The 27,751-nt window shown below is 39.3% G+C and overlaps 1 protein-coding gene across 2 annotated transcripts; it reads left to right on the top strand.

Annotated features, from left to right (window-relative positions):
* Nucleotides 1-1,102: 1,102 nt before the first annotated feature.
* On the top strand, nucleotides 1,103-24,749 carry LOC125016507 (lysophosphatidylcholine acyltransferase 1). 2 transcript variants are annotated; one of them, XM_047599029.1, is made up of 14 exons: nucleotides 1,103-1,566; nucleotides 8,215-8,354; nucleotides 10,191-10,405; nucleotides 14,018-14,130; nucleotides 14,415-14,475; nucleotides 14,719-14,777; nucleotides 16,911-16,945; nucleotides 17,165-17,219; nucleotides 17,474-17,556; nucleotides 18,141-18,266; nucleotides 19,001-19,154; nucleotides 19,593-19,691; nucleotides 20,109-20,250; nucleotides 20,462-24,749. In XM_047599029.1, the coding sequence occupies exons 1-14, from the start codon at nucleotides 1,447-1,449 to the stop codon at nucleotides 20,692-20,694; spliced, it is 1,635 nt and encodes a 544-aa protein (XP_047454985.1). In that variant the 5' UTR covers nucleotides 1,103-1,446; the 3' UTR covers nucleotides 20,695-24,749. The 2 variants fall into 2 exon arrangements, with proteins under 2 accessions (XP_047454985.1, XP_047454986.1); XM_047599030.1 differs by lacking the exon at nucleotides 1,103-1,566 and adding an exon at nucleotides 3,685-3,834.
* The last annotated feature ends 3,002 nt before the right edge of the window (nucleotides 24,750-27,751 follow it).

Below are 27,751 nucleotides of genomic sequence, written 5' to 3'. Positions count from 1 at the left end.
ACAGGGGGCTGCATGTAGGTTTGATTTTTCCACTTAATGATAAAAACCTACATTTAAAAACTGCATGTTGTGTTTACTTGTGTTATATTTGCCTTATATTTAAATCAGGTTGAGAATCTGAAACTTTTAGGTGTGAAAAACAACATCAACCAAAAAAATTAGGAAGGGTGGAAACACATTTTCACACTGCTGTACACACACACACAAACCCACCCACCCACAAACACACGCAATATATACACTTTATCTATATATAAAATTGTAAAATTGCAGTGGTTTAGGATTAATACAAAACATCTGACTTATGTTTCAATGTGAAGTTATTTCTTTCTCTATCATCATTATTATTTTGGACCATAAATTCAAAAACGTAGTCAAATTAAATAATTGTGTCACAATAGCCCTCATTTTACCACTGCCAGCAATGCATTAGTGGGACACCTTTTGTAAAGATTCTGCAGTTGTCAGTTTAACTAAAGGAACCAAAGTGAGACAAACCTTATATATTGATGCTAAATACTAAAAATAAATCCTGGGCTCCTACGCCTCTGCTGTACAAAGACCTGGTCACCAATCACAGATTGCGCTGTAACCTTTCCTGTGTTCTAAGCGAAGCAGGCAGTATATGTATACACACATGGATTCGCATGTGATGGAGCACAAACCCACAAACAGGTATACTGATAATCAGTTAGTCAAGTGGCAGCTGAGAATGTGATTTATCTTTGTTTGATAGTCAGTTGTGTTTACTGTGCTGTTGTTTTGTAGAATGATGTGTTTCTATTGAAATTCGGTCTTGATGCGTTGGAAGTTTGACTACACCTATTATGAAAAAATATACTATTTTGTCTGAAACTCACATATTTATAATACTGTATTTGCCAGCTACTACGACTCTACGTGGTTATCATGACAGCAACCAGCGCCACATGATTCTTATTTATTTTTACACAATAAATAAATAATAATAAGAAGAAGAAAAACAATTTCGGTTCACGAATTTTAAAAATTACGATATTTTGGGTAGTTGTGAAGGCGGCATCACATCTCTGGGAGATGATCATGGACAAGAGAAATAGTCTTGCGCATGCGCTCAGTTGAAGGAACGGAATCGTGGCTGCGTTAGCATCCATAGCTAGCGGACTGGTTTGGTTGGTAGGCACGGTGTGGAGGAAGGCGCCCCGAGCACTGTAAGGCACACAGATATCGGCGACTTCAGATATCCCCAGCTAATCCCTGAGCTAGCCATTATCCCCCATGCGGTCCAAGGAAGGAAGATAACGATAACAGCCCTTCACTGCCACCTCAATTAGCCACCGTCAAAGACTGATATATATATAGGGGCAACTGCGTTTCGCGTGAGGAGCCTTCCTTTCGGGGAGAATCAGTTTTCTGCTGAACACTTGAGGACCACAGCCGTAATCTCGACCAACGTTACATCCAACAATGAGGCTGCCGAGTAACAGACACTGTGCGATGGAAGTAGACGGAAAGATGGACCAAGCTCCTCCGTTCAGGAACCCTTTTGTGCACGTCTTGAAATTCACCCCAATGGAAAAGGCGAAGGTAAGAGAGCGTGTTTGCAGGCGTGTGCTTTAACTTGCACAAATATGTCAACACTCTGCCCGAGTTGCTTTGTTGGACGTTAGGAGTTAGTGCGACACATTGGCTTGGCTGTCACCATCACTGAGGAGGTTCTCCCTATTGCATGTTGTCAGCTGAGCTAGTACGAGCTAGCCGGCTAACATTAGCTACATACATGTTGCTTTTTTTCCCTCTACTAGCTGTCTTGTTGACTTGCTTCGATGCTCTTTAGACGGGCTACAAAAAGAGACATTCAACTTAGTTGTAGAAACAGTATTTATTTTTGCACTATTAGACGTGCGCCCCTCTCTCGTACTAACAACCCTCTGAATAAAATACAGTTATTTGAGCATGGCCGCCTGTCCAGGAGGGGCCTAGCTTGTTGCTCTTTAACTGTTACCATAGCTATGGGAAGCCATTGGTGTTTCTTTTTTAGTAGCTTTGACCAATATGCCATGCTTGGTCGCTGACACGTGCCCTTTTGTGTGAAATATAAACCAAAAATTCAGTTTTTCTTAATTTTCCACTGGCTTCGTTGGTTTCCACGGTACCACTCAACCTGCACGTGTGTGGATGTGGAGGGCGGAGAAGGGGATGGAAAACTGACAGTCATCTTCATTCCCCCCCCCCCCCTCTCTCCCCACGCATTCTGCTAGATTAAAATGGACCGTATCTTTACAGTTTCAGCAGTGTAGCGTTGATACGCATCTCCCTTGCCCGTCATAGTTGATAATCAGATTTAGAGCTTTCAGGCTTCTCTGTTAAAGGCGTTAATTGCAGGGCAATTCAAGCCTGCAGCCTCTCCATCTATACTCTTGAGCTCCATTGCTCAAAACTGGAAAACGGCATCCTTGGAGTACAGCTTGCCTAGGCATCACAGTGCTTTAAATTGTGATTTGTTTACTCGTGACAGCTTGGATTGTGTCTCCTTCCCTGCAAATATTGCAACATGTTGCATTATTCGCAGTTGATGGAAACCTCCCTTTGTGATGCACACAAGCGGTATTATCTTGCTGTTAAAAACTGGGCCTAGATGTAAATTTAGCTCACCTCATGAGCTCTCAAAATAGCTCCAATAGTGACAGAAGTGTATGCGGGTGCATCTGTTCAGAGCCATGAGTGGGCATTAATCAGTGACATAATTAAAAAAAAAAAAAAAAAATCATCTTTCACTCACAAGTGAATTCAGGAATAGAAAACTCGATAATGTGTTGTTTTTTTAATTTTGTTTTTGCTTATGATCGTGCCAATAACAGTACATGCAGAATACAGTGTAGTATTTGTAAACAACGTGGAAGTGGGACACAGCTGTGAGGTATTTTCAGCAGCACAGTGCAGTCTAATGGGAAAGCCAGTTTTTATGAATGGCGCTGCTCTGCCATAGCTGGCGTGAGAGCGTATCTTGTTACAAATACAAATGGTGACCTAGGGAGGTTCACACACACATCTATTTCCTTCTGGTTCTTTTCACAGAGTGAAAGGAAAAGTTAGAATGTCAGGTGAATTGACACCGGTGGAATAGGTTCGTTTTCTGGCTTCTTCTGCAAGTCTAACATAGCTAAATGAAATAAGTTAACGATGTAGTGATAAACTCATTTATTTGGGGCACATCATAAGTTTACAAGTGCACATTAAAATTTGCAGAAGTTGTAGTTTTCAACTGTTAGGGGGAACCTTCATTTCAATTTCAGCTCTTGGAAACCAATTATGTGCGTGTGTGCGTGCGTGCATTTACACATACATGTGTTTTTTTATTATTATTTGTTTCATTAGGATCCCCATTACCTGCAGCCCACGTTTTAACTTAACGACCTAGACCTTAGAAAATGGTTTCTTATGCTCCCTAGTTGCAGGACCAAAAATAGGTCATGAAATGATAGACGTCATTTTCTTTGTTCTCATGTAACTGAGAACAACTGGTTTCTGCATGTTGTGCTGGTCGTGTGTTCACACCAGCATTGGAGGAGAAATAATTTAAACTTGAATTCTTAAGATTAGAGGAATGAGTTTTAGAGTTCTGTCCTCACACTGACGTCTCGCAAAATGACGCACTAACAGGATGTGTTTGGGCTCAGAGAGAAAAGAGGCCGTAGCATGTCTCTTGTGAAACAGGAGATTGTCTGAACAGCTTCACTGTTACTGGAGATAGTTTCTTCAGTTATTGTAATAAAACCCAGAAATGGATTTTTTTCTCCTTCCTGTTGCATTGATTTGCAACAGATGGACAAGACTTTCTCGGATTGAATTTTAGTAAGTAAATGATACGTTACTAGATTACATTTATGAAGCCAGGTGCTGTAGCGGGCTATGGCCTTGTAAGCATTTATACTTGTTGACTTCTGCATCATTCTGTAGTTCTTCTGTAGTCCTCAAAATGCAAGTAAGCTGTGTTGAGTCTCTCATTGTGCATCAACGATTAAAAGTTAGTGGCTCAGTTCGGAGTTGCTGAGATGTTACTTTTGCTGAAATCACTGCAAATTTACAAAAACAGAGGAGATGACTGTGTAATTTCTGTACTTGTTCAGCCACTTAGCGACATAAAAGAGAGAATGCCTTTTGGATCCGTCCCAACTGATGTGCTCTGCATTGTGACAACTCTGACAGCATAGGCTACATCATAAAATACAGCTACAGCATACCTATGGCATTGATCTGATGCAGAGCCATAAATCTGGTTTTAGAAGGGTAACAGATTATAATAGGACCAGATGAGTTTCATTGAGTTATCCTAGTCCCTGCTTGACTATAAAGCTGTTGCCTGTCATTGTGGGCTAAATGCCAAAAAGCTAATAGGCTGTGGGTGCATTAAACTATCCCTTTGTAACAAGTCATGTTATTTATAGAGCACCATTCTGTGCAGTATACTGTCCTAAAGGGACTAACTATAATCTGACTTGTTTGCTAATCCGTCTAGCTCTTTGTTTGTGACAAAGGGGCAACTGTCCAGAAACAAGTGGCATAGGTTACGAACATAAATATATGTATATATCGGGATGAGATAAGATAATCCTTTATTTATCCCACAGTGGTGGCTTGCACTTACCCATTAGTAGGCTATACAGTAATTCACTAACCTGCCATGATGAGCTAACTAACCTGATTTGCAGTGTTGAGGTCTGATGTGGCACCATATTGCACTGTATTTGTTAAAGATTAAGGTTTATCAGCCAACATTTGATTCCCAAATGTTGGTCAGGTTTCAGAGGGCAAGCTGGTAATGTCAGATAGCAGCTTGGACAAACCTTATCTTTATTGCTATGTCATGGGTAAACCCAACAAAGACCTAAATCTGTTTCCATGTTGCCAAGGCAGCGATTAATTGGTCCCACATTCATTGGACATAATTTGAAGGTGCCATTTGCTCCAGAGATATAAACAGTTCACTAAATTCGCAGTTTAAAGTCGAAAGTCAATGTTAGGCATTGCTTGTACTGAGGGGTTGTAGTTCATGTATAGCCGAAAGGGACTCCACTATAAACTTGTCTTTCCTTATGTTCTTTTAATTTACTATTTTTATATCATATAAACAGATTGCTGCACTGGTAACCTTAAAAAATTAGGGGAAAAGGAAAATAATTTAATCAGCCACAACATTAAAACCACCGACAGCACAAAGTGTTGACCTGGTCTCCAATTGAACTAGATCCTAAACTGATAAAGTATCTGTGGGATGCACGGAAACAAGCCTGATCCACAGAGGCCCCTCCCCTGGACCCATAGGATCCATAGGACCCAACGATGCCAGTGGTGTGTGTCAAAAGATACCCTCAGAACGCCCATGTCCATTCTCTGATGAGTCATGTTATGCCTGATGGGTGTATAAGATGAGGGAGCATTATAGAAGCTCCTTACATACATTTACATACACTTTTTAAAGATGTAATATGGGACAAAAGGAAAAAACATGAATGCTTTTTGCTTGTTTGTTTCGTGCACCTAACTGCTGGCTGCAACCTGGAAATTAGATTCAGTAGAACTTAATCAGTGTCAGAGAGGATGTTTGTGCTGAACCTAACTTGACCTGAGCAACTGATGGTTCCTACTTCGGTTTATCAAAACCACAGGAACACTGTCTACCATGATTGTACAGTGGTGACATAGAGTGCTACGTCCCATAAACAATCTCTGATGTCGGTCTAAGTTATATAGTAAATGTAATTTAGCAAGCTATTATTTGACCTGTTGGTCATGACTTGATACAATGCATACAACCAGCTCAGCGTGCACACTGGCCTGTTTTTTTCTAATAGTAGTAGTGAGAGGAAATATAATCTTATCTGAATACCTGCAGCCTTCTGAATACCACAAAACACAGCTCAACAAGGAAATACTTCAAACTTTCAAGCTAACACATGTCTACATTTTTCTAGACATGTCATTGAATGTTCAGTCAATTTGATTTAACATTTCTTTGGTACAGCTTTCCTCTTTTCCTCTTTCCTTGTGGGTTTAGTGAACCAGTCTTAAAAACCATCAGACGTGATCATTTTAAAGTTCGTCATGTGATGTTTTGTCACTGGGAGAGCATGTGCACCTAGCATCCCATTTTCACAGTTAAAAGATAAACTACGTGACAGCACAATACGCCTGAGGTTAATGTGAAACTGCCATTACAGCAGATATTCATATTCACACACAGTTGGTCTTCTCTCATAGCCTTTTCTTGCACGTTAGTTAAAGAAGACTGGTTTCAACCTGCTGGGGTTAAGTGTAAAGGCAGAAAGAACAGATCAGAAATAGTTTTTCATGGTTTGCGTTTTCCTTACAATGCCTACACTGGCTACACTTTCTAGTTCAGCTGTTTTGGTCTAACACATGGTTAGTTACCAAGAAACCACTCTCCATCTTTACATTATTTACAGTATTTTTAGAAGCTACAGTATATTAACTGAGTTGCATTAATCCACATGAATGGTTTTTGCTTCTGCATTGACTCTGAAGACTGAGACATTGCATGAATGTCAAGATGTCCTTTAGCAATACCTAAGTATACTCTAATTCCTAAATAAAACGTTTGCTCTTGTAGCATTTCTTGTATTTTAATTCTGAGTGACATTTAAGTACTTGCATGCTTTGGGTACATTAATGTCAAGACTCATGTTATGAAGGGATAAAAAGTATTCTTCACAAAAACGATTTTCATATTTGTCCAAAAAAGCAGCTATGTTTGGTAGAGGTTTATATTAATATATGTGTCTTACGGTAGTTTGTGGAAAATAAACAGTTTTGAGGACTATTTAATGATGGTATTAATATATTTAATATATAGTAATAGTATAATAGAGGCAGTGTTATTTATTGGACAAATGAAAGGTTATTTGTTTTTGAAGGGCAGCTCTCCAAACTCTCCAAAATCATTTGCTTGCTATCGGTAGTTTTAAGTGCTTGGATTTAAATTGACAATACTGTTGGACTCTCCTGATAAGAAATGTCAGATAGACATAATGTTGTCAGTAGTGGCTGCTATCTGGACAAATATTGACTAACGATAAGAACTGCTATCAGAAGGTCATAAAAAGTTGTAAAGCAAACAGTCGCCATTGGACCCAAACAGTGAGGTGAGTGTTCAGTGTCTTTCATTGGTGTACCAGTTAGAAACATGAGATCAGCCACAAGATTAAAACCACACACAGGTGACATGAATAACCTTCAACGTCTTGTGACAATTCAGTGTTCTGCGGTGATACTTTTCGACCTGGCATTTGTAGACATGTGCTACCTACCTAAACCAGACCAGACCAGACCAGACCAGACAACCCCACCCCATAGTAATGACACTCAGACACACACAGGAACACGCTTTAGGAACAACTCAAAAAAACGAACAACACAAGGGGTTGAAATGGCCTCCAAATTCCCTGGGCTCCCCTCAACCCAGAGGACCCAAAGGCCCCCCACTAGCAACATTCTGTTGCCAGACACCACAGGACATCCTCAGAAGGTCCATGTCCATTTTCTGATGAATCACAACTGTTTTGGAGGCACAAGGGAGACCTACAAAATATTAGGAATGTGGTCATAATGTTATGCATGATCGGTGTATGTATGTGATGCTGAGTTGATGTTGTCACCTGTGCTCAGATTCGTTGCTGCAGACCTCGTCCTTAATATTGTACAGTATGAAGTGGAATATATTGTAGAAAAAGCCGTACTTGGCTCCAGTACATGCTGGAAGTTGAAATATGTGTGCAGTTTTTCTTCCTTAATATCATAACGGCTTCACATCCATGAGGGATGTTATTTTTATTTATTTATTTTTTTTTTCGAAATGTATACATTTAATTTTTGGACTTTCATTTTGAAAAGTATTAAACTCTCAGTCTAAATGCTTGTGGTAAATCTAAACACCTCTGACTTCACCTGATGTCCTCACATGAAAAGTAATTGAGTTACTTTCATGAGTCACTTTAATCCATCATTTGCAAAATGTACCTGATCTTCTTCATTGGAAGTTACGCAATAAAATGTGTTGTGTACACAGAGCATTGTCATGGCCCTAAAAATTATGGACATGTGTAGCCAAAGAAAATACTCCACAGTCTGAAGTCAGAGTTCTGACTAAACACTTGTACTGGGTTGAATACGTTTCTTTAACCCTGTTCTTTTTCTCTTGCCCTTAATCTCTTACAGATTGCATTAATGACAGTCACACTATTCCCCATCCGCCTACTGACAGCAGCATTCATGATGTTGCTGGCTTGGCCTTTTGCCTTCCTTGCCTCAGTAGGGCGCTCTGAAACCACAGTCGAACCCCAGTGCCTCTGGAGAAGGTGGGTGCTTTGTTATGAACATGTTTGACTGTTTAATCGAAAGTTTATTTTGCTTTTCAGGAAACTCGAGACAGTCTGTCTTGGAAATACTTGCACATGCTCGGACACGTTATACTGGCAACGGTTACACAAGGAGCAGAAGTAGAATGCTATGAGCAGTTGCCTGTCCAGTCACTGTAGCTGCTTTTAGTTCGAATAGAAAATACAACGACTCAAAAATGCTGCTTTACTTTAATGTGTAGTTAAACAACAGCACTTTGTAGTTGGACTTTCTTTTTAATGTTGAAGGGTTGACTATAAATATCTGTTTCAGTTTATCATCTTTTACATGTGTGGCTTCAAACTTCAGCTTTGACCAAGGAGCTGAATGTCCGTCATTGAATAGGGAATATGCTATACGACAGCAATAGCCAATTAGTGTCGCACATGTATACTAATAGAGCAGCCTGTCAGTGCTGACAAATCAACTGTCATTTCTTTTTGCAATTAAGTGCTTTGGACTAACATTATACTAATGTGCTGTTAAATTATTTCTGTCCCTGTTAGAAAAAAAACTATTTTAGTATCAAATTCCCTTTTTTATTTTTACATACTTGAAACGAAATAACGTACAATGAAAAGAAGAATAAACATATGATAGGCTAATAGAATGGGACCTACTCTTACGCTCAAGAAGAAATCATTTGCAGTTACACGTAGTTTTCAGTAAATTTAGTAAAACCAAATAAAAAATTATATGTCAACTCAGGTCTGCTGTTCCTCCAGTTTTGCTTATTTCAAGAGGCACATCCAATATTTTTTAAACATCACTTTGTCCCAGTTTTAGGTTAAAAAAAAAATCACAATATGATTTGTTTCCTGTGACATTTTATCCCAAGTAATTGACATTTAATCGTTAAGCTGCTCAGCTCTCTCTCATCTTTTGCTCCTTCCTCACAGACTGTGTAATGGTCTGTCCAAGAAACTTGTACTTCAGCTATAGACCTCTTTTCATTGAACACATGCATCAAACAAGACTAAAAACATAACATGAAAGGTTAATGAAAATGCCTGAGGTTAAATTCAGATGGTGATGTGAGGGACCTGGGTGTAGACAAGGCTTATACTAATGTGTTACTAGTTTGGGTGGAGAAAAAGAAGGCTGCATCTCTGCAGTCAAGGAGGAACTAACACACAAGGAAGTGAAATGCCGGTAAAGACAGTGGTGGGTAACACAACAGCTATAAAGACATAGCCGGGCTTACTTACTCACAGTATTACTGGTTGGGAACAAAGATTTCCTTTTTTCCCTTTTTTGGTTAATTGCACAGACTGTACACTAATGCCTCATGATGATTTTAAACTTTTTTTAAAAAAATATTTTCAGCAAAGTATAAATGCTAGCCAGTCTCTTGGTTGGGGAGAGTGTGGTTTTAACTTAAGTTGCGAGATCAGTCACGACAGTATTAAGCAGTACTTTCCCAAGCCTGAGCAATTCAGGGTGACACATAACATAACACAACTAGGGGTCGATGACAACACTAAAGGCAACAGACTGCAATACAGGGTGTAATAATGTTGTAGGTGGGTTATGTTGTGGTGTTTTTTTTGTTTTCTGGTTACCACTGGCCCCAATATTTTCCACAAGTTACAACATTAACCCCAATCAGCATTGTTGCGTCGTGTCTGTTGTGGTTTTGTTTTTGATATATGCATTTATACATTTGTCTTTTTTTTTTCTGTGTGGATGTTGGAGATAATTCTATTTTAGCAATGTATACTATGTCAGTACAGTGTGGTGTTTATCCACAGCATACATGGAAAGTGCTCCTCACACGTGCATAATCTTGTTTCCAGACTGGTGGACATAATTCTGAAAGTCCTCATGCGGGTCATGTGGTTTGCGGGAGGTTTCCATTGGATGACTGTGAAAGGGCAAAGGGCGCTGCCTACAGAAGCACCCATCCTCACCCTGGCACCCCACTCGTCTTACTTTGACGCCATCCCAGTCACAATGACGATGTCCTCAATTGTCATGAAGGCTGAGAGCAAGGATATACCTCTCTGGGGCAGTAAGTAAAAAGCATCCAACGATTATTGTCAACTTCTGTGACTATCTCCTGATCTCATTCTTTCATGGCACCACTGCAAAATCTGTTGACTGAAAAAACACGTGTTTCAACATTGGCACAGTTATTGCCCAGATGCCCACCCCATGTAGGGAAAAGCTTGGTTTAAATAGGATGTCTGGCTTGTGCAAAAGGCAGGTCACAACTAGCCTGGAAGCTCGGGATGAGTCACAACAGTTTTGCATGATTTTGCTGCTTAAACAGTGAACAGAGAAGATTAGCAAATTTACTTTGTGATGATATTTATCATACTCATACTAGGAAGGGAAAATAATTCAACAGTGACATTCAACATATTAAAAAACGCCTGCTCGTTATACGAAACTAAGAGTACTGGGCAGCTTATTAACCGTAATTGATCAACTAAATTGAGACTCAGTTTTGATGTCAGAAACCTCTGATAATGTTAATGAAGTGGACAGGGAAGAGGCTGCAGTCCCATCTCTCCTAACCTCAGTCTCTGCAGACTTTGTTTGAGCCTGCATCTGTGACTCACTTCCTACCAGCTCTATTGTAAGAAGTCAGGATACTCTTGACATTTCATCCACCGCTGTGATGTTTAGGCATTGTTTAAAGGTTATTCGGTGCCAGTGATGGATCCCACCAAGCAGAAGGGCCATTCAGATAGCAACACCGTTTCCTTAGATAGTGCACAGGACTTTTTATTTACCCTAACTACTGAGGGCAACAGATATTTGCATAAATCAGGCTTGTAATCGAGGCAGGCTTTTATTATTGTTATTATTATTATTATTAAAATATAGATAAAAACTCCTCTTTTCATCATTTGAAATTAAAAGCTCAATGGACAGAAACCATTTATTTATTTTATTTTTTATTCATTCATTCATTCATTCATTCATTAATTGTTGGACACAATAACTAACGCAACAAAGGGGCAGGCATAGACCAGCCGTGCCTGAAATAGGACAATATTGCTTTCAAATAAACAAATTGTAGAAATGTACACATGCTTAACTCACAGCACACAAGCACTGGAGTTTATCCGCCTCTATTTCTTTTCCTCCGCTGACCCTTATTTGCTTGTGTCAGCCACACTTCCACCCATTACTCGGGACACCTATAATTGACTGCTGCACTTTCTTTGATGAAATACTGCATCTGGAGGGTTTTTTGCCTGCGCGCAACCTAAAGGCCTGTGCAGATGTCAAGCAGGCCTTGCACAGTTGCAGACCTTGCGCAGTTGCAGACCTTGCTCCGGTTAGCTCACACTACTGTAACAGCAGATCCTATTAACTAGCTTTCAGCTTCAGTTACTTTTTCTGGTTGCCAGTTTAGGGACTGAGTCTCGTGTTCCTGCCAGCAGGACATACAGTAAAGGTCTATGGGGATTATTTTAGCCTTCCTTTCTCCTCCTCTTACTTGACCTACTAAGTCAGTAATTGGCCACATTGTTACCTTGAGGCTGACTGAATCTCAGCCAACTTAAAGTGGTCTTACTTGCTTGTGTTGCAGGACTGAAACCATCCTTGGGTATATTTACTCATTGACTATAACAGCAACATGCAGCTGGCTAAGACTGTTCTGTTGTAGCCTAACAATAAATACATCTTACAATTTTAGGATTACCCTCATTATATAGTATCATTCTCCCTCTGAATTGGGCTGTCCTAACTGCTGCGTTGCTCAACTTAAGTTTTACAACTTCCTATTAGCTTTTGCAATGGAAACCGAGCAGCAATGCCTGGACAAGCAAGTGGAATCCAGAATAAGCATTAATACCTGATCAGCCACAGTGACGTGTGCAGTGTGTCTCTCAGGGTACTAGCTAGAGCTTAATCCGTTCCTCTCAGCAGACAGCTTTCAGTTGGAATCAATTACTTCTTGTCACGGCCTCAGTCTCTTCTTTCTTCACTTTATGTCACCCACTCTTTCTGAAACTTTTTCTTTTTGGCTCTAAAATAAACACTCTAAGGGGCTGTGAAACCCCCGAAAAGCTTTAACCCAGTCTGTCTTTAACCCAGACCTAGTCACACTTCCCTTTTCTACGTGCATGTACGTGTTTCTTTTGTAGGTCTGCTACACATAGTGGGTTTCAGATGCTGACACTTAGAACTGACACTGACGGATTGCACTACATTGCATTGCAGTACATTATTTGCAAATGCAAAGTATTTTCTTTTTTTTAAACCATCATCTTACTAACCATAAGCTAACTTTGGTTTGGTTGTTTTAGCTTGGTTGCTATCTTGATCTGACATTATCAAGTCACTTGACTATAGAAAATGAAAGTAACGGTCACGCCACAGAGGCTGGTTGTTGATAAATATGGATAATCAAAAAAACAAAATATATTGTAATACAATATCAGTTTAAACTGGTTAGACATTTTATAAACATCATTATGAGGGACATAGTATATAACACATTTCCTGTTTGATTAAACCTAAATAATTATCAATTTTGTTGGCTAATATTATCAAAGCTTAAATGAAGTTAAAGCTCTAACCTCTAGTCTTTAAACTTTTGTTGGACCACCTTTGGCTTTGCTTACAGCTGTGGCATTGTTTCAGTAAGTTTTTGCAGTGTCACAAGATTTATTTCCATCCAGTGTGGCATTAATTTTGCACCAAAATATTGTATTAATGATGGGAGAGTCTGACCACTGCGCAAAGGCTTCTCAGCACATCCCAATGATTCTCAAGGGGGTTAATGTCTGGACTCTGTGGTGGCCAATCCAAGTGTGAAAACGATGTCTCATGCTCTCTGAACCACTCCTTCACAATTTAAGCCCGAGGAATCCTGGCATTGTCATCTTAGAATATGCCTGTGCCATCAAGGAAGGAAAAACCCATTGATAGAATAACCTGGTCATTCAGTATATCCAAGTAGTCAGCTGACCTCATTCTTATCGCATAATGTCGCTGAGCCTAAACCTGAACGACTGCAGTAACCCCAGATGATAGCACTGCCCCCACCGGCTTGTACAGTAGATACTAGGTATGATGGGTGCATCACTTCATCTGCCTCTCTTCTTACCCTGATGCCTCATCACTCTGGAGCAGGGTAAATCTGGACTCATCAGACCACATGGCTTTCTCTCATTGCTGCATTGTCCAATCCTGAGGATCCCTAGCGAACTGAAGCCATCGTTCCTGGTTAGCCTCACGGATTAGTGGTTTTGTAAAGGCTACACAGCTGTCCTTACGCTTTACACATATTGTATTCTTTTTCCATAAGCTATTCATCTCTTTATATTGAAATTCATCAGTGCATATTACTCAAAACTGGTATTTCCTGCTTATATATCTCAATTAGAGTACAGTGCTGTACAGTTGTATTAACACAGTAATGTTTCGGCTACCTTCTTCTAGTCTTCTTGTTGCTTTGCGGAGTTATTCAGAATTAAGTGCTTTGTGTAAGGATGCAGTGGTGATTGCTTTCAAGAGGTGATTTCATCGCTCGCGCTGGTCTTTCATATGGATACATATAGATCGTTTGTGCTTTCATTTTCATTTCTCTAACACAAGAATTTGTTTTCTGAGGCCAGTGTTAAAATGTTTATCTTCTCCGTTCTTTGCCTGTTTCTTCTAGCTCTGATTAAGTACATCAGGCCAGTGTTTGTATCACGATCAGACCAGAATTCCAGAAAGAAGACGGTGGAGGAGATCAAACGCAGAGCCCACTCTGGAGGGGAATGGCCTCAGGTAAGTGGATTGAACGTGAAAGTCACTCACTGCAGAATAAAAAATGTTGCAGGCACCAAGGAAGAAATTGATCACGAAGCATCTTCGGCTGTTAAGTAACTCTGCCAAGGTTGCTGATGTACGTTTTATGTCGACATATTTTCAGTCTTGATGCACTGGCAAATTGTTGTACACACATCATCATTAAGGAGGATTTCAAGCCTTAAGTTTTGTTGTTCTCAAAGCTGGATATTGCAGAAAACCTTATTGAACCGAAAAATGACTTATTTCCTTCTCACCTACAGATCATGATTTTTCCAGAAGGGACATGCACCAATAGATCCTGCCTAATCACCTTTAAGCCAGGTAGCTCCACTTAAGATGTCAGCTGTTTAACCGTTGCATGCACTAATATTTCATTGCATTTTGTGTATTCTCACTTTGTTCTTTAAATGAAATTACAAATTTGAAGTTTATTAGTAATACCTTCAATATATAATCTGCAAAGAGCTATAAAATTAACCAGTAAATGCAACTTTCCTGATGTGTTGTTAATTAAGGTTTTTCTTGTTTTTGTTTTTTTTGTTTTTTTTTTTTTTACCCATTTAGGGGCCTTTATCCCAGCTGTGCCGGTGCAGCCTGTGGTGATTCGTTACCCTAACAAACTGGTAAGAGGATAGGTTGGCAACAAGAATGGCAGTTATTTTTACAACCCCCCCCCCCCCCCCCCCCATTCAGATTTTGTGTTACACATTTAAATAATAACCGTTTGATATTGAAAATTTGCAATGTCAAACAGAATGAGTACGTCTGTATGTATACTATGCATGTCCTGTAGCTTGCTTGGCATGTGCCCAGAGCTCGGCTCAGTGGGTGGATACTATAAATATCTGAAAAACTGCCAAAGCTGCAATTCAGAATCCTGTCGAGGTCCTGAGCATAATACTGCCTTTCCATACAGTTCAGACTTCATAATATGTAGGGAATTCAATATATACATAATATGAGCGTCACTGATCAGAGCCTGTGGAGGAGGCACGGATGGTTGGTTGTTAATGCGGGAATTGATACAAAGGTGTTGCTACCTCAAGGTAGTTGGTAGTTTCAGATTCAGTTTCAAATCAGCTCAATTAATCACAATTCAAATACGAGCCTTCATTATTCCGCGTCAATAAAAGTTATGTTCAAAATGCAAATATTTAACCTTTCTTATTTTTGTTGATGGTTTATTGATGGTATTTCCATGCTGACTTGCAGCACTCCACTGATCATGGCAATGTAGATGCAACATACTCGTGTCATTACCACAGGAGACAGAACTGCAAATGTATTTTAAGTGCATGGATTTGGGACATGGAGAACATGGGTAACAGATCACTGGACGAGAGTAGAGATGCTGAAACTGAGAACAATATGACAGTGTGGGAAAGCAGAAGTGACAAAGAGCATGGAGCATTATAAATAGCCCAAACTGAGTGTAGCAGAATGGAGACAGAAACTTTGGTAAAAGACCGTCCTTAATGACCAACTTACTGGCAGGCCAAAGAGGCAGATTTAGTTTAAGTGTGGCTAGAAAGAAAGAATTCAGTGAAGCATACAGAGCTACTTTCTGATTGCCTGAATGGAAATCTGGTTAATCATATGATTCAGTTCAATTGCGTTCCAAGGCATTGCTCAGGCCTATTTTTAGTGAGGCCATGGAAAACCACCTTTAATAGGGGAATTTTTTGGGGTTTGGGGAACCGTCTACTAATGATGTAGGTTGTACGTTTTTTTTTTTTTTTTTGCTGTCTCCTTTGATCTAGATGCTGTTGTCTCACTTTAATGATGAATACATTCAGAACAATGATGAAGAAGGCCATTATAATGGCTTATTATAAAAGTAACCTAGAGAGTGTTATGTCCAGTGCAGACCTGTATTTTTTTTTTTTTTTTGGATACTTTTTTGCGTCACAAAAGAACATGTACCCGAGGCTACCGATTAATAAAACGCATCATTTTTTAAGACTGAACTGGAACATAAAAAATGGCAAAAGATGTCAATTTCAAACTTGGAAAGATATCATAAATGCTTGGTCTTTTGGACAGCAGTGGCTCTAAGCTTCCTTTACTTGTAATTGTTTCGATTTATGTGTGTAAAGCACTTTGTGTTGCATGTCCATGCATGAAAGGTGCTCTATAAATAAAGTATGATTTGATTTGATTATACAACTTTCAGAAGTCAGTGGGCTAAAATTATTCAGTTTGTCTTCCACAGCCAACCACAACCACTTCAGCTAAAAAAAAAAAAAAAAAAAAAATGGAGAATATTTCTTATTTAGTCATCTCCATTATAGCACAAAACTGTTTTATTCAGGACTATACTAATAAACAAATGAACTGTGCTTTTGAAAAAGTCACACACAATTCATGGTTGTATACTGTTTCATACATATTGCCTACCTACTTGTGCAGACTGCAAGCAGTACCACTGCATGTTTGCAAGTAATCTGAGGCCTGTTAACATGAAAGTTGAAAGAGCTAAGAATAAATCTGTTACTGCAGATTCAGGTCCACCCTTCACTAACACAGTGCACATGTATATATTTTTGTTGGAGGTGACAGACTTGACCTTACTGCACAGTAATCAGTTTTTGGTGTGCAAATAAGCTGCACTCTTATTTAGTTAAAGAACATCTGCAGCGGAAATTAACAACTGATTTGAAAAGTGTCCTGGGAACCTGGGAATCCCTTGCTGGCTCGAGTTTGCCGAAAAATATCCTGATTAGGTGTTTTTTTTTTTTTTCTTTCTTTTTTTACAGGACACCATCACATGGACGTGGCAAGGGCCCGGAGCGTAAGTACACTGTTTCACTGTTCATACTTGTTATTACTGTCTGCTGAGTCTGAGGTTGAAAGCAGGAATCAGGATTACATATGGTTACATTTTTTTTAAAACACATAACGTCAATACAGTAGCTTTAAACAATAAAAATGACACATGCATAATAGTTTGCTGGTGCGCCCTGGGTTTGCATTGGTTTATAGTTGTTGATGGTCTGTTTTTGTTGTCCAGATTTGAAATCCTGTGGCTGACCCTCTGCCAGTTACACAATGAATTTATAATAGAGGTAAGCGTGGAAGTATCTCTCAACATTTCGTGCTTTATCTGATGCTCTCTTTATCCATGCTGATGGTTGGATTGACTGAATTATGTGCTGCATAAATGACCCACACAGTTCCTGAAGATGTTGTACGCACCCCATGGACCCCATTTAAATTCTGTGCATTCTTGTGTTTTTATTGTAAATACATTCTTTTAACTGTATGCATGCAATAAAAATCCCGTGATATCTGAGACTAATTAATACGTTTGTCTCCACAGTTCCTTCCTATCTACACACCGTCAGAGGAGGAGAAAAAGAATCCTGCTCTGTTTGCTATCAATGTGAGACGTATCATGGCTAAGTAAGTCCGATGTATTGATCATATGATGTATAGCATGCCGTTCATTCGTTCATCACAGTGCAATGTATATTACTTAGTTTGTCTCAACATTTAAAGGTACAGAGAGTTTTGGATGTTCAGTACCTCTCTCATTCAGGGAAACGAGCGTGGGGAATCATATGAAAAGCCAAATAAGATTGAAAATGTTTTGCCTCCATTCACAAGTTCATTGTCTTAAATATTTACATTTTAATTTCCTTGTTTCCTTTTTAAGGATATTAATCATCTGTAAGGTCAGGAATGAATGAGAACCATTAGTTAAGTCCTCTGCCACTCACTATTATTCCACTGTAAACAGGTCTTCAGGTTTGCTTTTGTAGTACAGGCTGTATTAACTACCTTTGTCACGCACTCTCACAGTCTGTGTGTTTCTGCTTTGGGTCTTAGAACTTTTGTCCTGCAGATTGTCAAAAAAGCATTATTGTTCTAAACATCAAAGTAGCCACGTCGGCTAGCATGTTAGCCTTGTGAGCTTTTAGATTATAAGTTTGTAGTGACTTGCACGCACTGAGGTCCCATCATTGTCTCCTCTGGGTTGTGTTCAGAGCCCTGGGGGTACCCATCACAGACTATTCATTTGAAGACTGCCAGCTGGCCATGGCAGAAGGCCAGTTGAGACTGCCAGTCGACACCTGTCTGCTGGAGTTCGCCAAGCTCGTCAGGAGACTGGGGTGAGTCACTCAAACTTTCCAGTGCAATAACCTCATCAAAGAGAACTAAGTTAGGAGCGCAGGGGTGAGATGGGACAAAATACTCAGCCAACGCAGCAGGGGACTCGGCAGGGATTCAGTTTCTGGCCGTGGTCTCTTGAGCTTGAGTTTTGCAGTTCAACAAATGCGACATGCGCATGCATCAGAAAGCAAGGTCACTGCACCTGTGACTCACGCAGGTTGGTCAGGTACCTGTTTGGTATTGGCTCTCGGGGGGGTGGTGTGATCTCTACGCACAAAACGACTTCCTGCTTGAGCTCTGGTGAAGTTAAGTGACGAACGGTGGAAAGAGAGAAAATCAGCTGCTGCATTTACATGAACACCTGCGTCTAAGTAAAAGAAGAGTCAGAATAAAAATGCAGCCTCAGAGGAAACAGATTAGCCCAATCAGAACGAGCGAGAGAGGTGGTTTAAACCTTTGATAATCTGATTTATAGGAAAATACTGTACTAGTGGCTAATAACCATGAAAACGCTCGATCTGATCTTTTTGGTGAGGTTGGAACAAATGCACATATTCAATAAATAAAATTCTGACTGATGCTTCAGGGCGCGTGTCCCTTCAGATCATTTTATTTAGCGTCTGCATAGAGTATGTAAACTGCTAAGTTGGTATCTCTGAGTTATTTCTGACTGGTTAAAGAAATATTGTGTTCACATAATGCGTGTTATGTATCTTCCCCCTCCCTGTCTCAGGCTGAAACCTTGCAACACTGAGAAGGTTTTGCAGGAGTATGGCAACAGAGCCAGGAAGCTGGAGGGACAGAAACTGAGCTTGGAGGAATTTGCTCACTTCCTCGATGTACCAGTTTCAGAAATGCTCCGAGACATGTTTGCTCTTTTTGATGAGGTAAGAACTGGCTTCCCACAACCACCACTTTGTCTTACTACCACTATAGCTCTGCCACCGCCCATAGACAACTTCAGCTACTTACTTTGTGTGTCCTTGCATTCACTGCAAATGCAGAATTGCAACTTTATAATGACAGTGCATAGCTGAAGGTATCATAAAGATGTAGGAAGCAATATATATGGTTTTGGAGCAAGATTGAAACAGTCAGTTGAGAGTCAGTTGCTATGATAAAACAGTATGAGATACCAGATGCTTTTTGAAGCTTATCCCAGCACTTTGCTTTCCAGTGCAGGGAGATATTTGTCCCCGAAGAAGCAATACATTTTTTTTTGCCGCATTATTTGATCCAAACATCAATTGCCCTTAGGTACTGTTGTGAAAATATAGTGATCTTGCCTGCTCTTTCTTTTTTGTTGTTTTCTCTTGTTTTTCCAGCATGAAGATAACAGCATGGACATAAGAGAATATGTGATAGCCTTATCTGTTGTATGCAGACCTGCCAAAACTCTGGAAACAATGAAATTGGCCTTCAAGGTAAGTTCTGTCCCAGGCTTTATCTAGCCACTAGAAAGAGTAAGGTTTTCTGTGCTTGGTTGGAATCAGCATGGCATTTGCCACGTTAAAATGCCACCTATTCTACTCTCTTTTACTCAAGTCAAATATTTCTCACTCCTTCAGCGCGTAACATGCTGACATAAGCACCCTCATTATAGAATATTTCACACCCGCATATTGAGGTCATACTTCTTTAACATTATATAAAATATGTTTTCAGGAGCTATTGTTGGAACTGATCAATTTTGCAGTTGCACCGTTTGCGATAATGTTATGTCATTAACTGAATTGCTTTATGGACGATATCTTCGAGTTTGACCGAGAAATCTTGCTGCAAACTTGAGCTCACAAGAGTCAAGAGATGGCATCTTCACTTCCTGACGTCTTTATCTTCAGATGTTTGAAGCAGAGGAGGACGGTGCCATCACAGAAAGGGAGTTGGCAGTTGTGTTGAGGACAGCGTTGGGACTGGCTCACCTCAACGTGTCAAATCTGTTTACCGCCATCGACGCCGCAGACACAGGGAAGGTCACGTTTGGTAAGGGACTCAGTGAATCGGCTGTTGAAATTGTTCTTCTTCTTTTTTTTTTTCTTTTTTTTTTTGAAATTTGCTTGATTATCAAACTCTTATTTGATACCATTCTCATAATGAGCATTAGCCTTAACAAGCAGGCCACTTTATTCTATTTATTTCAAGTCCATCCTCTTCTAAATCCTGTCTCTGGCGCCCTCTTGTGGTCTTTCAACAGAAAAGTTCAGAAGCTTTGTTGAGCTGCACCCAGACTTTTCTGAGGAGTACCTACACACAGAGAACGCAGGTCTCCACAGTGGTTCCTGTCACGACCACCAAACGCAACAAAGCCTGTCTGCCCCGGACCTGCACGGCACTGCCACCAGCAAAACAGCGAACGGTATCTGTCCCGACTTCAGCCCCAGCGATCACGATGGCACAATAGACGGACTCGTCAAGAAACACAACTGAAAAGGTTTTAAAATGTAGTGGGAGAAAACAAACACCTCTCCTGGTGAGATGGTGTTGTGTGAGGGGCCGAGGGTTGTTAGTTACTTCTACGTAGCTTGTTTATACAGTAAGGGACTACCCTTCAGTAACCACAAAAATAAAGTTTACCGTACACTTTTTTTTAATTATTAGTATTGTGCCCATGAACTTTTTTTTTTTTTCATACCATGAATCGTCAAAATGCCAAACAACGGCTGTTTCAGATACAATGCTTGAATATGTGAAGGGCAAGCACTTATTAGGATTACTGGAGAAAAGTTTTATTTTTTTATTTTATTTTTTCCCCCATATCCCCTCTAATATAATACTGACTGCATGTTTTTAACACAAGGGAAGTGAGACATTAACACGCCCTGTACAGTGAGGTAAACTCCTTTTTAGTGAAATTAGTGTTCAAGTCTCGTTTATTTGTAACTTTTATCCATGTCCTCTCTTTAATGGTTGCTGCCTTTTGAATTGAAAGTGCAGAAGTGCATGGGCTCAAGTTATTTTGAGCAGTACTGAGAATTTTTTTTATGTAAAGAAGGAAGGCCTGAGGGTACCTGTGACAATTGTTTGACTACCTGACGCTTCAAGTAGCCACATTTGAGGTTAACTCTGGCCCCTGAAAGTTGATGATCATGACTGCTATGAGCTTCTTTTGTGTGTGTGTGTGTATATATACACAATGATATATTTGATTTTGCTCAGGGTTCAGTGACAAAAATGAAAATTTTAACTCGTATGATGTCATCATTTTTACGCTCAGTGGGTTGCGTGCATGTAGACTCTCAGTACTCTTCTGTCCACTCCATTCTTCATTCACATACACTTTGCATTGTATTATTTTTATTTTTTTTTAATTGAAACGACAAAACGCGGACCAAAAATCCATTGAATGATTTAATGTCACCTGTCATGTTTGCACTGTGCTTTTGAGTCGGTGGTGTAACGGCTTTAAGGGAATAATTCACAGGATGTGACCGCTGAAAGCACATGCAGTTAGGTGGCTTTGTAGGGTATTTTAAAGGCAAGGTCATACTACGTCCCTTTCTGCATTACACTGTTAAAACTTCTTAATCATTCCTACCCTTTCCGCAGCACATTATCCCTCAGCCTGCCTTGTATATATACAAGGATGTAGTCGGCCCCATTATCACCTGTGGAGTTAAGCTCTCCTAATAATTATGAAGTTTTGAAACAAACATATTTACCACTGAATGTGGTTTAATTTTAAGCTGTGGCTGTAAAATGTATTTATAAACACATATTTAATAAGCCAAAGCTTTGAATTTGAACTAAAATGAAGGAATATTTAAGATTAAAAATCTCTAACAAGGTGGATAATGGAGGTGTTTATTAGTCTAAAGTGGACTTAAAATTATAATTTTTTACAATTCTGTTCCTTTGATATTGGAAGGAAAGTTGAATGTTAAACAATTCCACTCAATATTTTGTTATATGCCCAAATTATTATTATTATTTCATCTCTGATTTTAAGGAAATATCTAAAACTACAATCTACTGACACTTTTTGATTCATCAGCTGTGTTAGTGCTGTGCATTCCTGTTCACTCAATTACACGATTGCTACGTTTACATGGACGGTAGTATTCCACTAATAATCAGAATAAAAAGGCCTCAATTGGAACTGACTGACCAGATCTAACCCTGTCGGAAGGAATTGTTTACTGTAATTGAGAGAGGTGCTTTAAACCGTTGAATTAGAAACCCCTAACAAGCACCTAATAACTCAGGAAGGAATAAATATGTTTGCTCCATGTGGGTGCATGGTAAACCTGTTAAGATGAGTTTCTGGATGGGACAGAGACATGGCATTAGCAAAACAAGATTTTTTTTTTTATATATAATATTAGCTTGAAGGAATATTGCCCATGTAAACGTAGCCTGTGATGCTAGTTGCAATCATTTTCCGGCTTCTGATTGGCTGTTCTTCCCTTCTTCCTCTTCACCTTCTTCCTCTCTCTGAACTCACAGTGCTTTACATTTGTGTCATTTTTATACGAAAACTAATTGTTAAAGGTAATACCTCTCATCATCAGTTGAAATGACGCATTACAATCTGTTTCTAGCTGGATGACTCTTTGTTTACTTATATCACACAAGATTTTTTTTTATTATTATTATTTTTAACTGTAAATTCGTCACGTTCCCACCTCAGTCATGACCATGCATACTGTACATGTATCCCCATTATGGCTTTCAGTGAAGCAATATTTCACATCTCTTGAGCCTTCTCAATATATATATGCTTTTGAAGAGTTCTGATATGTATTTTGAATATTCCAAATGCAGGACATTTTGTGAATTTTTGATATACGTATATGAATTATTTTTTATTTTCACTGCCATGACAAAGATCTGTGATCTTCTCTCTTCTGCAGATTGTATTGAAAAAATGAGCCACATGTTTTATTTCTTTTCTTTTTTTTTTCCTTTTGTATACTACTGCAGTTGTTTTGTGCTGTATTCCTCCTACACAGTGTAAAGTTTTATTGTTATATAATTACTATTATCGCTGAGTTGACTGCTTAGAAACAAAATGCAGATTTCATATGGAAACCGATAGCCTTGAATCTATAGAATTTTTATGCTAAAGAGAATGTATAGACAATCTTGTCACAATCAGAAGCTACTCAAAGCGCTGATCTCCAGTGGACATTTTCCTAAGAAATCATGGTTTTTCAGATGATGTACTTTTTTTTTTTCTTCTTTTGTAGGTGTGCAGGTTGAACTAAGCAAAGCGCGAGTGCGTAAGCGTGTTAGGCCTTGAGGTGAGGCGACACCACATGACGGGCCGTGTCACACAAACACTCCAGACTGCACACACGTACAAACACAGTCTCCTTACTACTTTGTCCTTTTGAAATTGTATGTATTTGTGCTTGCACTTTAGATTGTTTTCTTTATTTTTAAAATTTCTAAAGAAATTTCACAATGCTCCAAAGCATGTTAAAGGTTGTAGGGTTACAGTGTTTTAGCCATATTTTTGTTAATATTAATAGTTTTGCATTCACAAGTTTGAAGATGTCAAAAATGTCCCTCGCCCTAGGATTTGTTTTTAATTTGTTTTAACATCTAAAACTCTTTAGGCCAACCTTTCTGCTTTGTCTCAGGACTGTGGAAATTTTGTAGCTTGGAAATGAGTTTATAAACTTAGAGGACTTGACATTAACATGAAGGTTTGAATGACTCGTTTGCACCGTGAAATGGATAAGTGTTACATGTACTCCTAAGTGATGTGATTTTACAACACGTGGTTAACTATACAATTCACTATGTATGTACGTGTGAGGGAAACCATACTATTTTTGTACATAGACGGGAAGTCCCATTGTGAATTACAACTGAATCTGAAAATCTAGCATATTGAGCCACAGTAAACTACCCACAGCATTTAATTTTAAACAGAAAATTCCTTTGGAAAGTCTAACAGTTGATAATGTTTTTCATCAGCAAGTCAAATACGTACTGTTTTTATGTATTCAGTATTTCCATTCAGAGCTAGTCCGCATTGGGGCTGTATGAAAATACCAGGTTTATGTCTTTTCACACTTGTTTCACTTACCTTGATTTCAAATACCTCAGTAGAGAGGGGAATCTTGTAGTTCTGATTTTTTTTTTTGTTTTTTTTGTTTTTTTTGTACTTGACATCAATCTGGGAAAATGTAAACTTGCAAGAGAAACTTGTATTTATGCTATTGCTGCCTGCTTACAACAGTGTGTCCAGCTGCAAGCCTAAGACGAAAGACTTGTGTACTCGTACAGAGTGATAGTCTTTCTGATGGCTTCGTGTACGTGGACAGAGAAATTGTACTGTTGTATTTTTTTGTTTTTGTTTTTCTGTAGCTTTACTTCCTGTCTTTTTCTATACTCCAACAGGTTTTATTTTATTAATGCATTTGGATGATGAAGAGTCATTACTGCAAGGTATTTTGAATTTGTTCAGGACTGCTATGATATAACTTGTTAATGTGACTCTTGGATGGAATTAAAGAAGAAATATTAACACACAAGTGTGTCACTGCCACAATGGTAACTGGTGATGTGTGCATTTGGGTGCATGGTAGATTCTTGAATGTGTTACCTTGTGAAACCTTTGACAGAGCTGGAGTTTCCCCATGAGGGATCAATAGGGGAATAATTTATTATCATCATTTATTATTATTATTGTTATATTTGATGGTTGCTACTAACTTCCACATCATACGGGAATATCACAGAGGTATCAGCAAATTTTACTGCCAATAATTAGTAAATCATCCACCTCATTTTTTGACATTAAAGTTAAAATTTGGAAATTTAAATCTCACTGAATCCTTACATTTCACCGTAGCTGTTGCGTCCTTCCTTTCCTCCTGGATTATTGCAAATGTCTCCCTCTTGTGGGTGGATGAAGGACATGAAGTGAAAAGTTTTAATACACTGGAAGCAGTAATCCAAGAGTGTATTTTACATGTACCTGTTTTTAGCTATACCGTGCAAGTTAATTTATCAAATAGATCTTGGATTGATTCAAGGATTTACACTAAAACTGAAAACAATCCACCAGTCAGCCACAACATTATGATGATGATGTGTAAAGTGGATAATATTTGTGTTATTATCATAGCACCCATCAGTGACATATGACATATGTCAGTCACTAAACTTGATGGGTAAAAGCGGGGTGAAAAAGACAAGTGGAAGAATTTTAGTAAATTTGATCAGGGCCTAATTGTAGTGGTTCAAAGACTGGGTCAGATGTCTGATGTTGATCTCTTGATACCAGATACCACAGCACACCTTCAGTGGAGGACACACCTCGACAGGTAGGGGCTGTTTTGGTGGGAGAAAGGGGTGTTAATGTTAAGGATGATCAGGTTATAGTTGTTCTCCTCTTCTCTGCAGGCCCGACTGACTTTTTATCAGCACATTTTCAGATGCATGGCTGTGGAGATCCTCGTGATTGAGTCTTCCTCAGAATGCGTTGCAGCTTTGAAGCCCAAGTAACTTTTTCTCTGTTGATAAACTAAATGATTGCATGCGTTAGTTATGATTAAGACCTGCGAAATTCACAGCATTCTCAACAACTTCTGCCAGTTTTTGTTTAACCCTTTGACTGGCATTGTAATCATACGGTTGATCATTTTGGTAGTCGTAATAGTAGACAATAAAATGCTTAATTTCTCATTTTGTACCAGTTTTCTAACCATTGCTAGTCATTCAATTTGTAAGATACACAAATTTGCATTGCACGTTCTCTAAGCTGTGGTTTTTATACTTTTTGAACTGATCAACTCAATGAATCTGCAATCGTGTGAATCGTGTGTTAATGATATGTCAAAATACTCAATTCTAAAATGCTGTAAACGAAGAATGGTTTCAAAATTTTAAATAATGACTGTTTATTTTTCATCAATTTACAAAATACAAAGTGAACGAACAAAGGAATAATCTAAGTCACATCAGTATTTGGTGTTACTACCCTTCGCTTTCAAACCAGCGTCAATCCTTATAGGTGCACTTGTAAAAAGTGGTCGGCCAAGGAAACTTAGTGCAGCGGATGAAAAATACATCAAGTTTATTTCCCTTCCAAATCTGAAGATGCCCAGCAGTGCCATCAGCTCAGAGCTGGCAGAAACTAGTGGGATCCAGATACACCCATCTACTGTCTGGAGAAGTCTGTGGTCTTCATGGAAGATTTGCAGCCAAAAATCCATCCCTCTGACACTGAAACAAAGCCAACAAGAGACTAAACTATATGCACCAAAATTTAGGAAGTGGGGTGCAGAAAAATGGCAGCAGGTACTCTGGACTGATGAGTCAAAATTTGAAATATTTGGCTGTAGCAGAAGGCAGTTGTTTGTAGTTGTTTGAAGGGCTGGAGAGTGCTACAATAACAAGTGTCTGCAGGCAACAGTGAAGCATGGTGGAGGTTCCTTGCACGTTTGGGGCTGAATTTCTGCAAATGGTCATGATTAATTGTGTCCTCAATGCTGAGGAACACAGGCAGATACTTATCCATCATGCAGTACCATCAGGGAGGCGTATGATTGACCCCAAATTTATTGTGCGGCAGGACAAAGACTTCAAACATACAACCAAGGCCATTTAAAACTATCTTCAGCGTAAAGAAGAACAAGAAGTCCTGGAAGTGATGGCACGGCCCCCACAGAGCCCTGACCTCAACATCATGGAGTGTGTCTGGGATTCCATGAAAAGACAGAAGGATTTGAGAAAGCCTACATCCACAGAAGATCTGTGGTCAGTTTTTCGAGATGTTTGGAGAAACCTACCAGCCGAGTTCCTTCAAAAACTGTGTGCAAGTAGAATTGATGCGGTCTTGAAGGCAAAGGGTGGTTACACCAAATATTGATTTGATTTAGAATTCTCTTCTGTTCATTCACTGCATTTTGTTAACCAGTAGAATTTCTTTCCACACCTGCCTAAAACATCTGCAAAGCTCACAGGTCACGTGAGAACAATCACTGATTACAGTTTAAGAATTATTAACATTGTCTGTATTTAAGAAGTTCATGACTGCTCCCTTCCTTGTAACTGGACGTGCGTGCAGCATTTTCCCATACAGACGACTGCGAGCAATTAGAGTAAGGCGAGCAGCGGCTAATGAAATGTTTTCTTTTAATCGACAGCCGTGCTCTCTTGCGGATCTTATTAAACGTGACATAATTTATTACTGAATGAGACTTCCCCACTGCGATGCTCAGCAGGTCAAACAGTTGTTGGCGTTGGGGTTGGGGGGGGGTGACAAAGTTCCAGTTCTCTGAAATCATTGCTTATGGCTGTGGCTGAGTGGATGAAGAATTTGTCCCCATTCCGCTTTTGTGTTTCTTCGGCCGTTCCTGCAGGAATGAGCAGGCCGTGCTCAGACGAAGCAAGACGGGTTGAAGAAAGCGCATGGTTCTGTTCTGCTTCTCTGAGAATCTTTTGTGCATTTTTAAAGAATGTTTCATTGCAAAACAGAACTTCCAGTGCCAGCTCGTTCTATCGTGTATGCTTCTCACTCACACTGTTT

The sequence above is a fragment of the Mugil cephalus genome, chromosome 11 (genome assembly GCF_022458985.1).
Source record: "Mugil cephalus isolate CIBA_MC_2020 chromosome 11, CIBA_Mcephalus_1.1, whole genome shotgun sequence".
Classification (NCBI taxonomy): domain Eukaryota; kingdom Metazoa; phylum Chordata; class Actinopteri; order Mugiliformes; family Mugilidae; genus Mugil; species Mugil cephalus.
Note: the sequence above shows the minus strand (reverse complement) of the source record. Positions and strands in the feature narration are given on the sequence as shown.

Excerpts from the sequence above, each read along its gene's own strand:
- LOC125016507 (XM_047599029.1), top strand. The coding sequence starts at position 1,447 with ATGAGGCTGCCGAGTAACAGACACTGTGCGATGGAAGTAGACGGAAAG. Across the intron at positions 1,567-8,214 it reads CCCCAATGGAAAAGGCGAAG|ATTGCATTAATGACAGTCAC; the intron begins GTAAGAGAGCGT and ends AATCTCTTACAG. Across the intron at positions 20,251-20,461 it reads CACAGGGAAGGTCACGTTTG|AAAAGTTCAGAAGCTTTGTT; the intron begins GTAAGGGACTCA and ends GTCTTTCAACAG.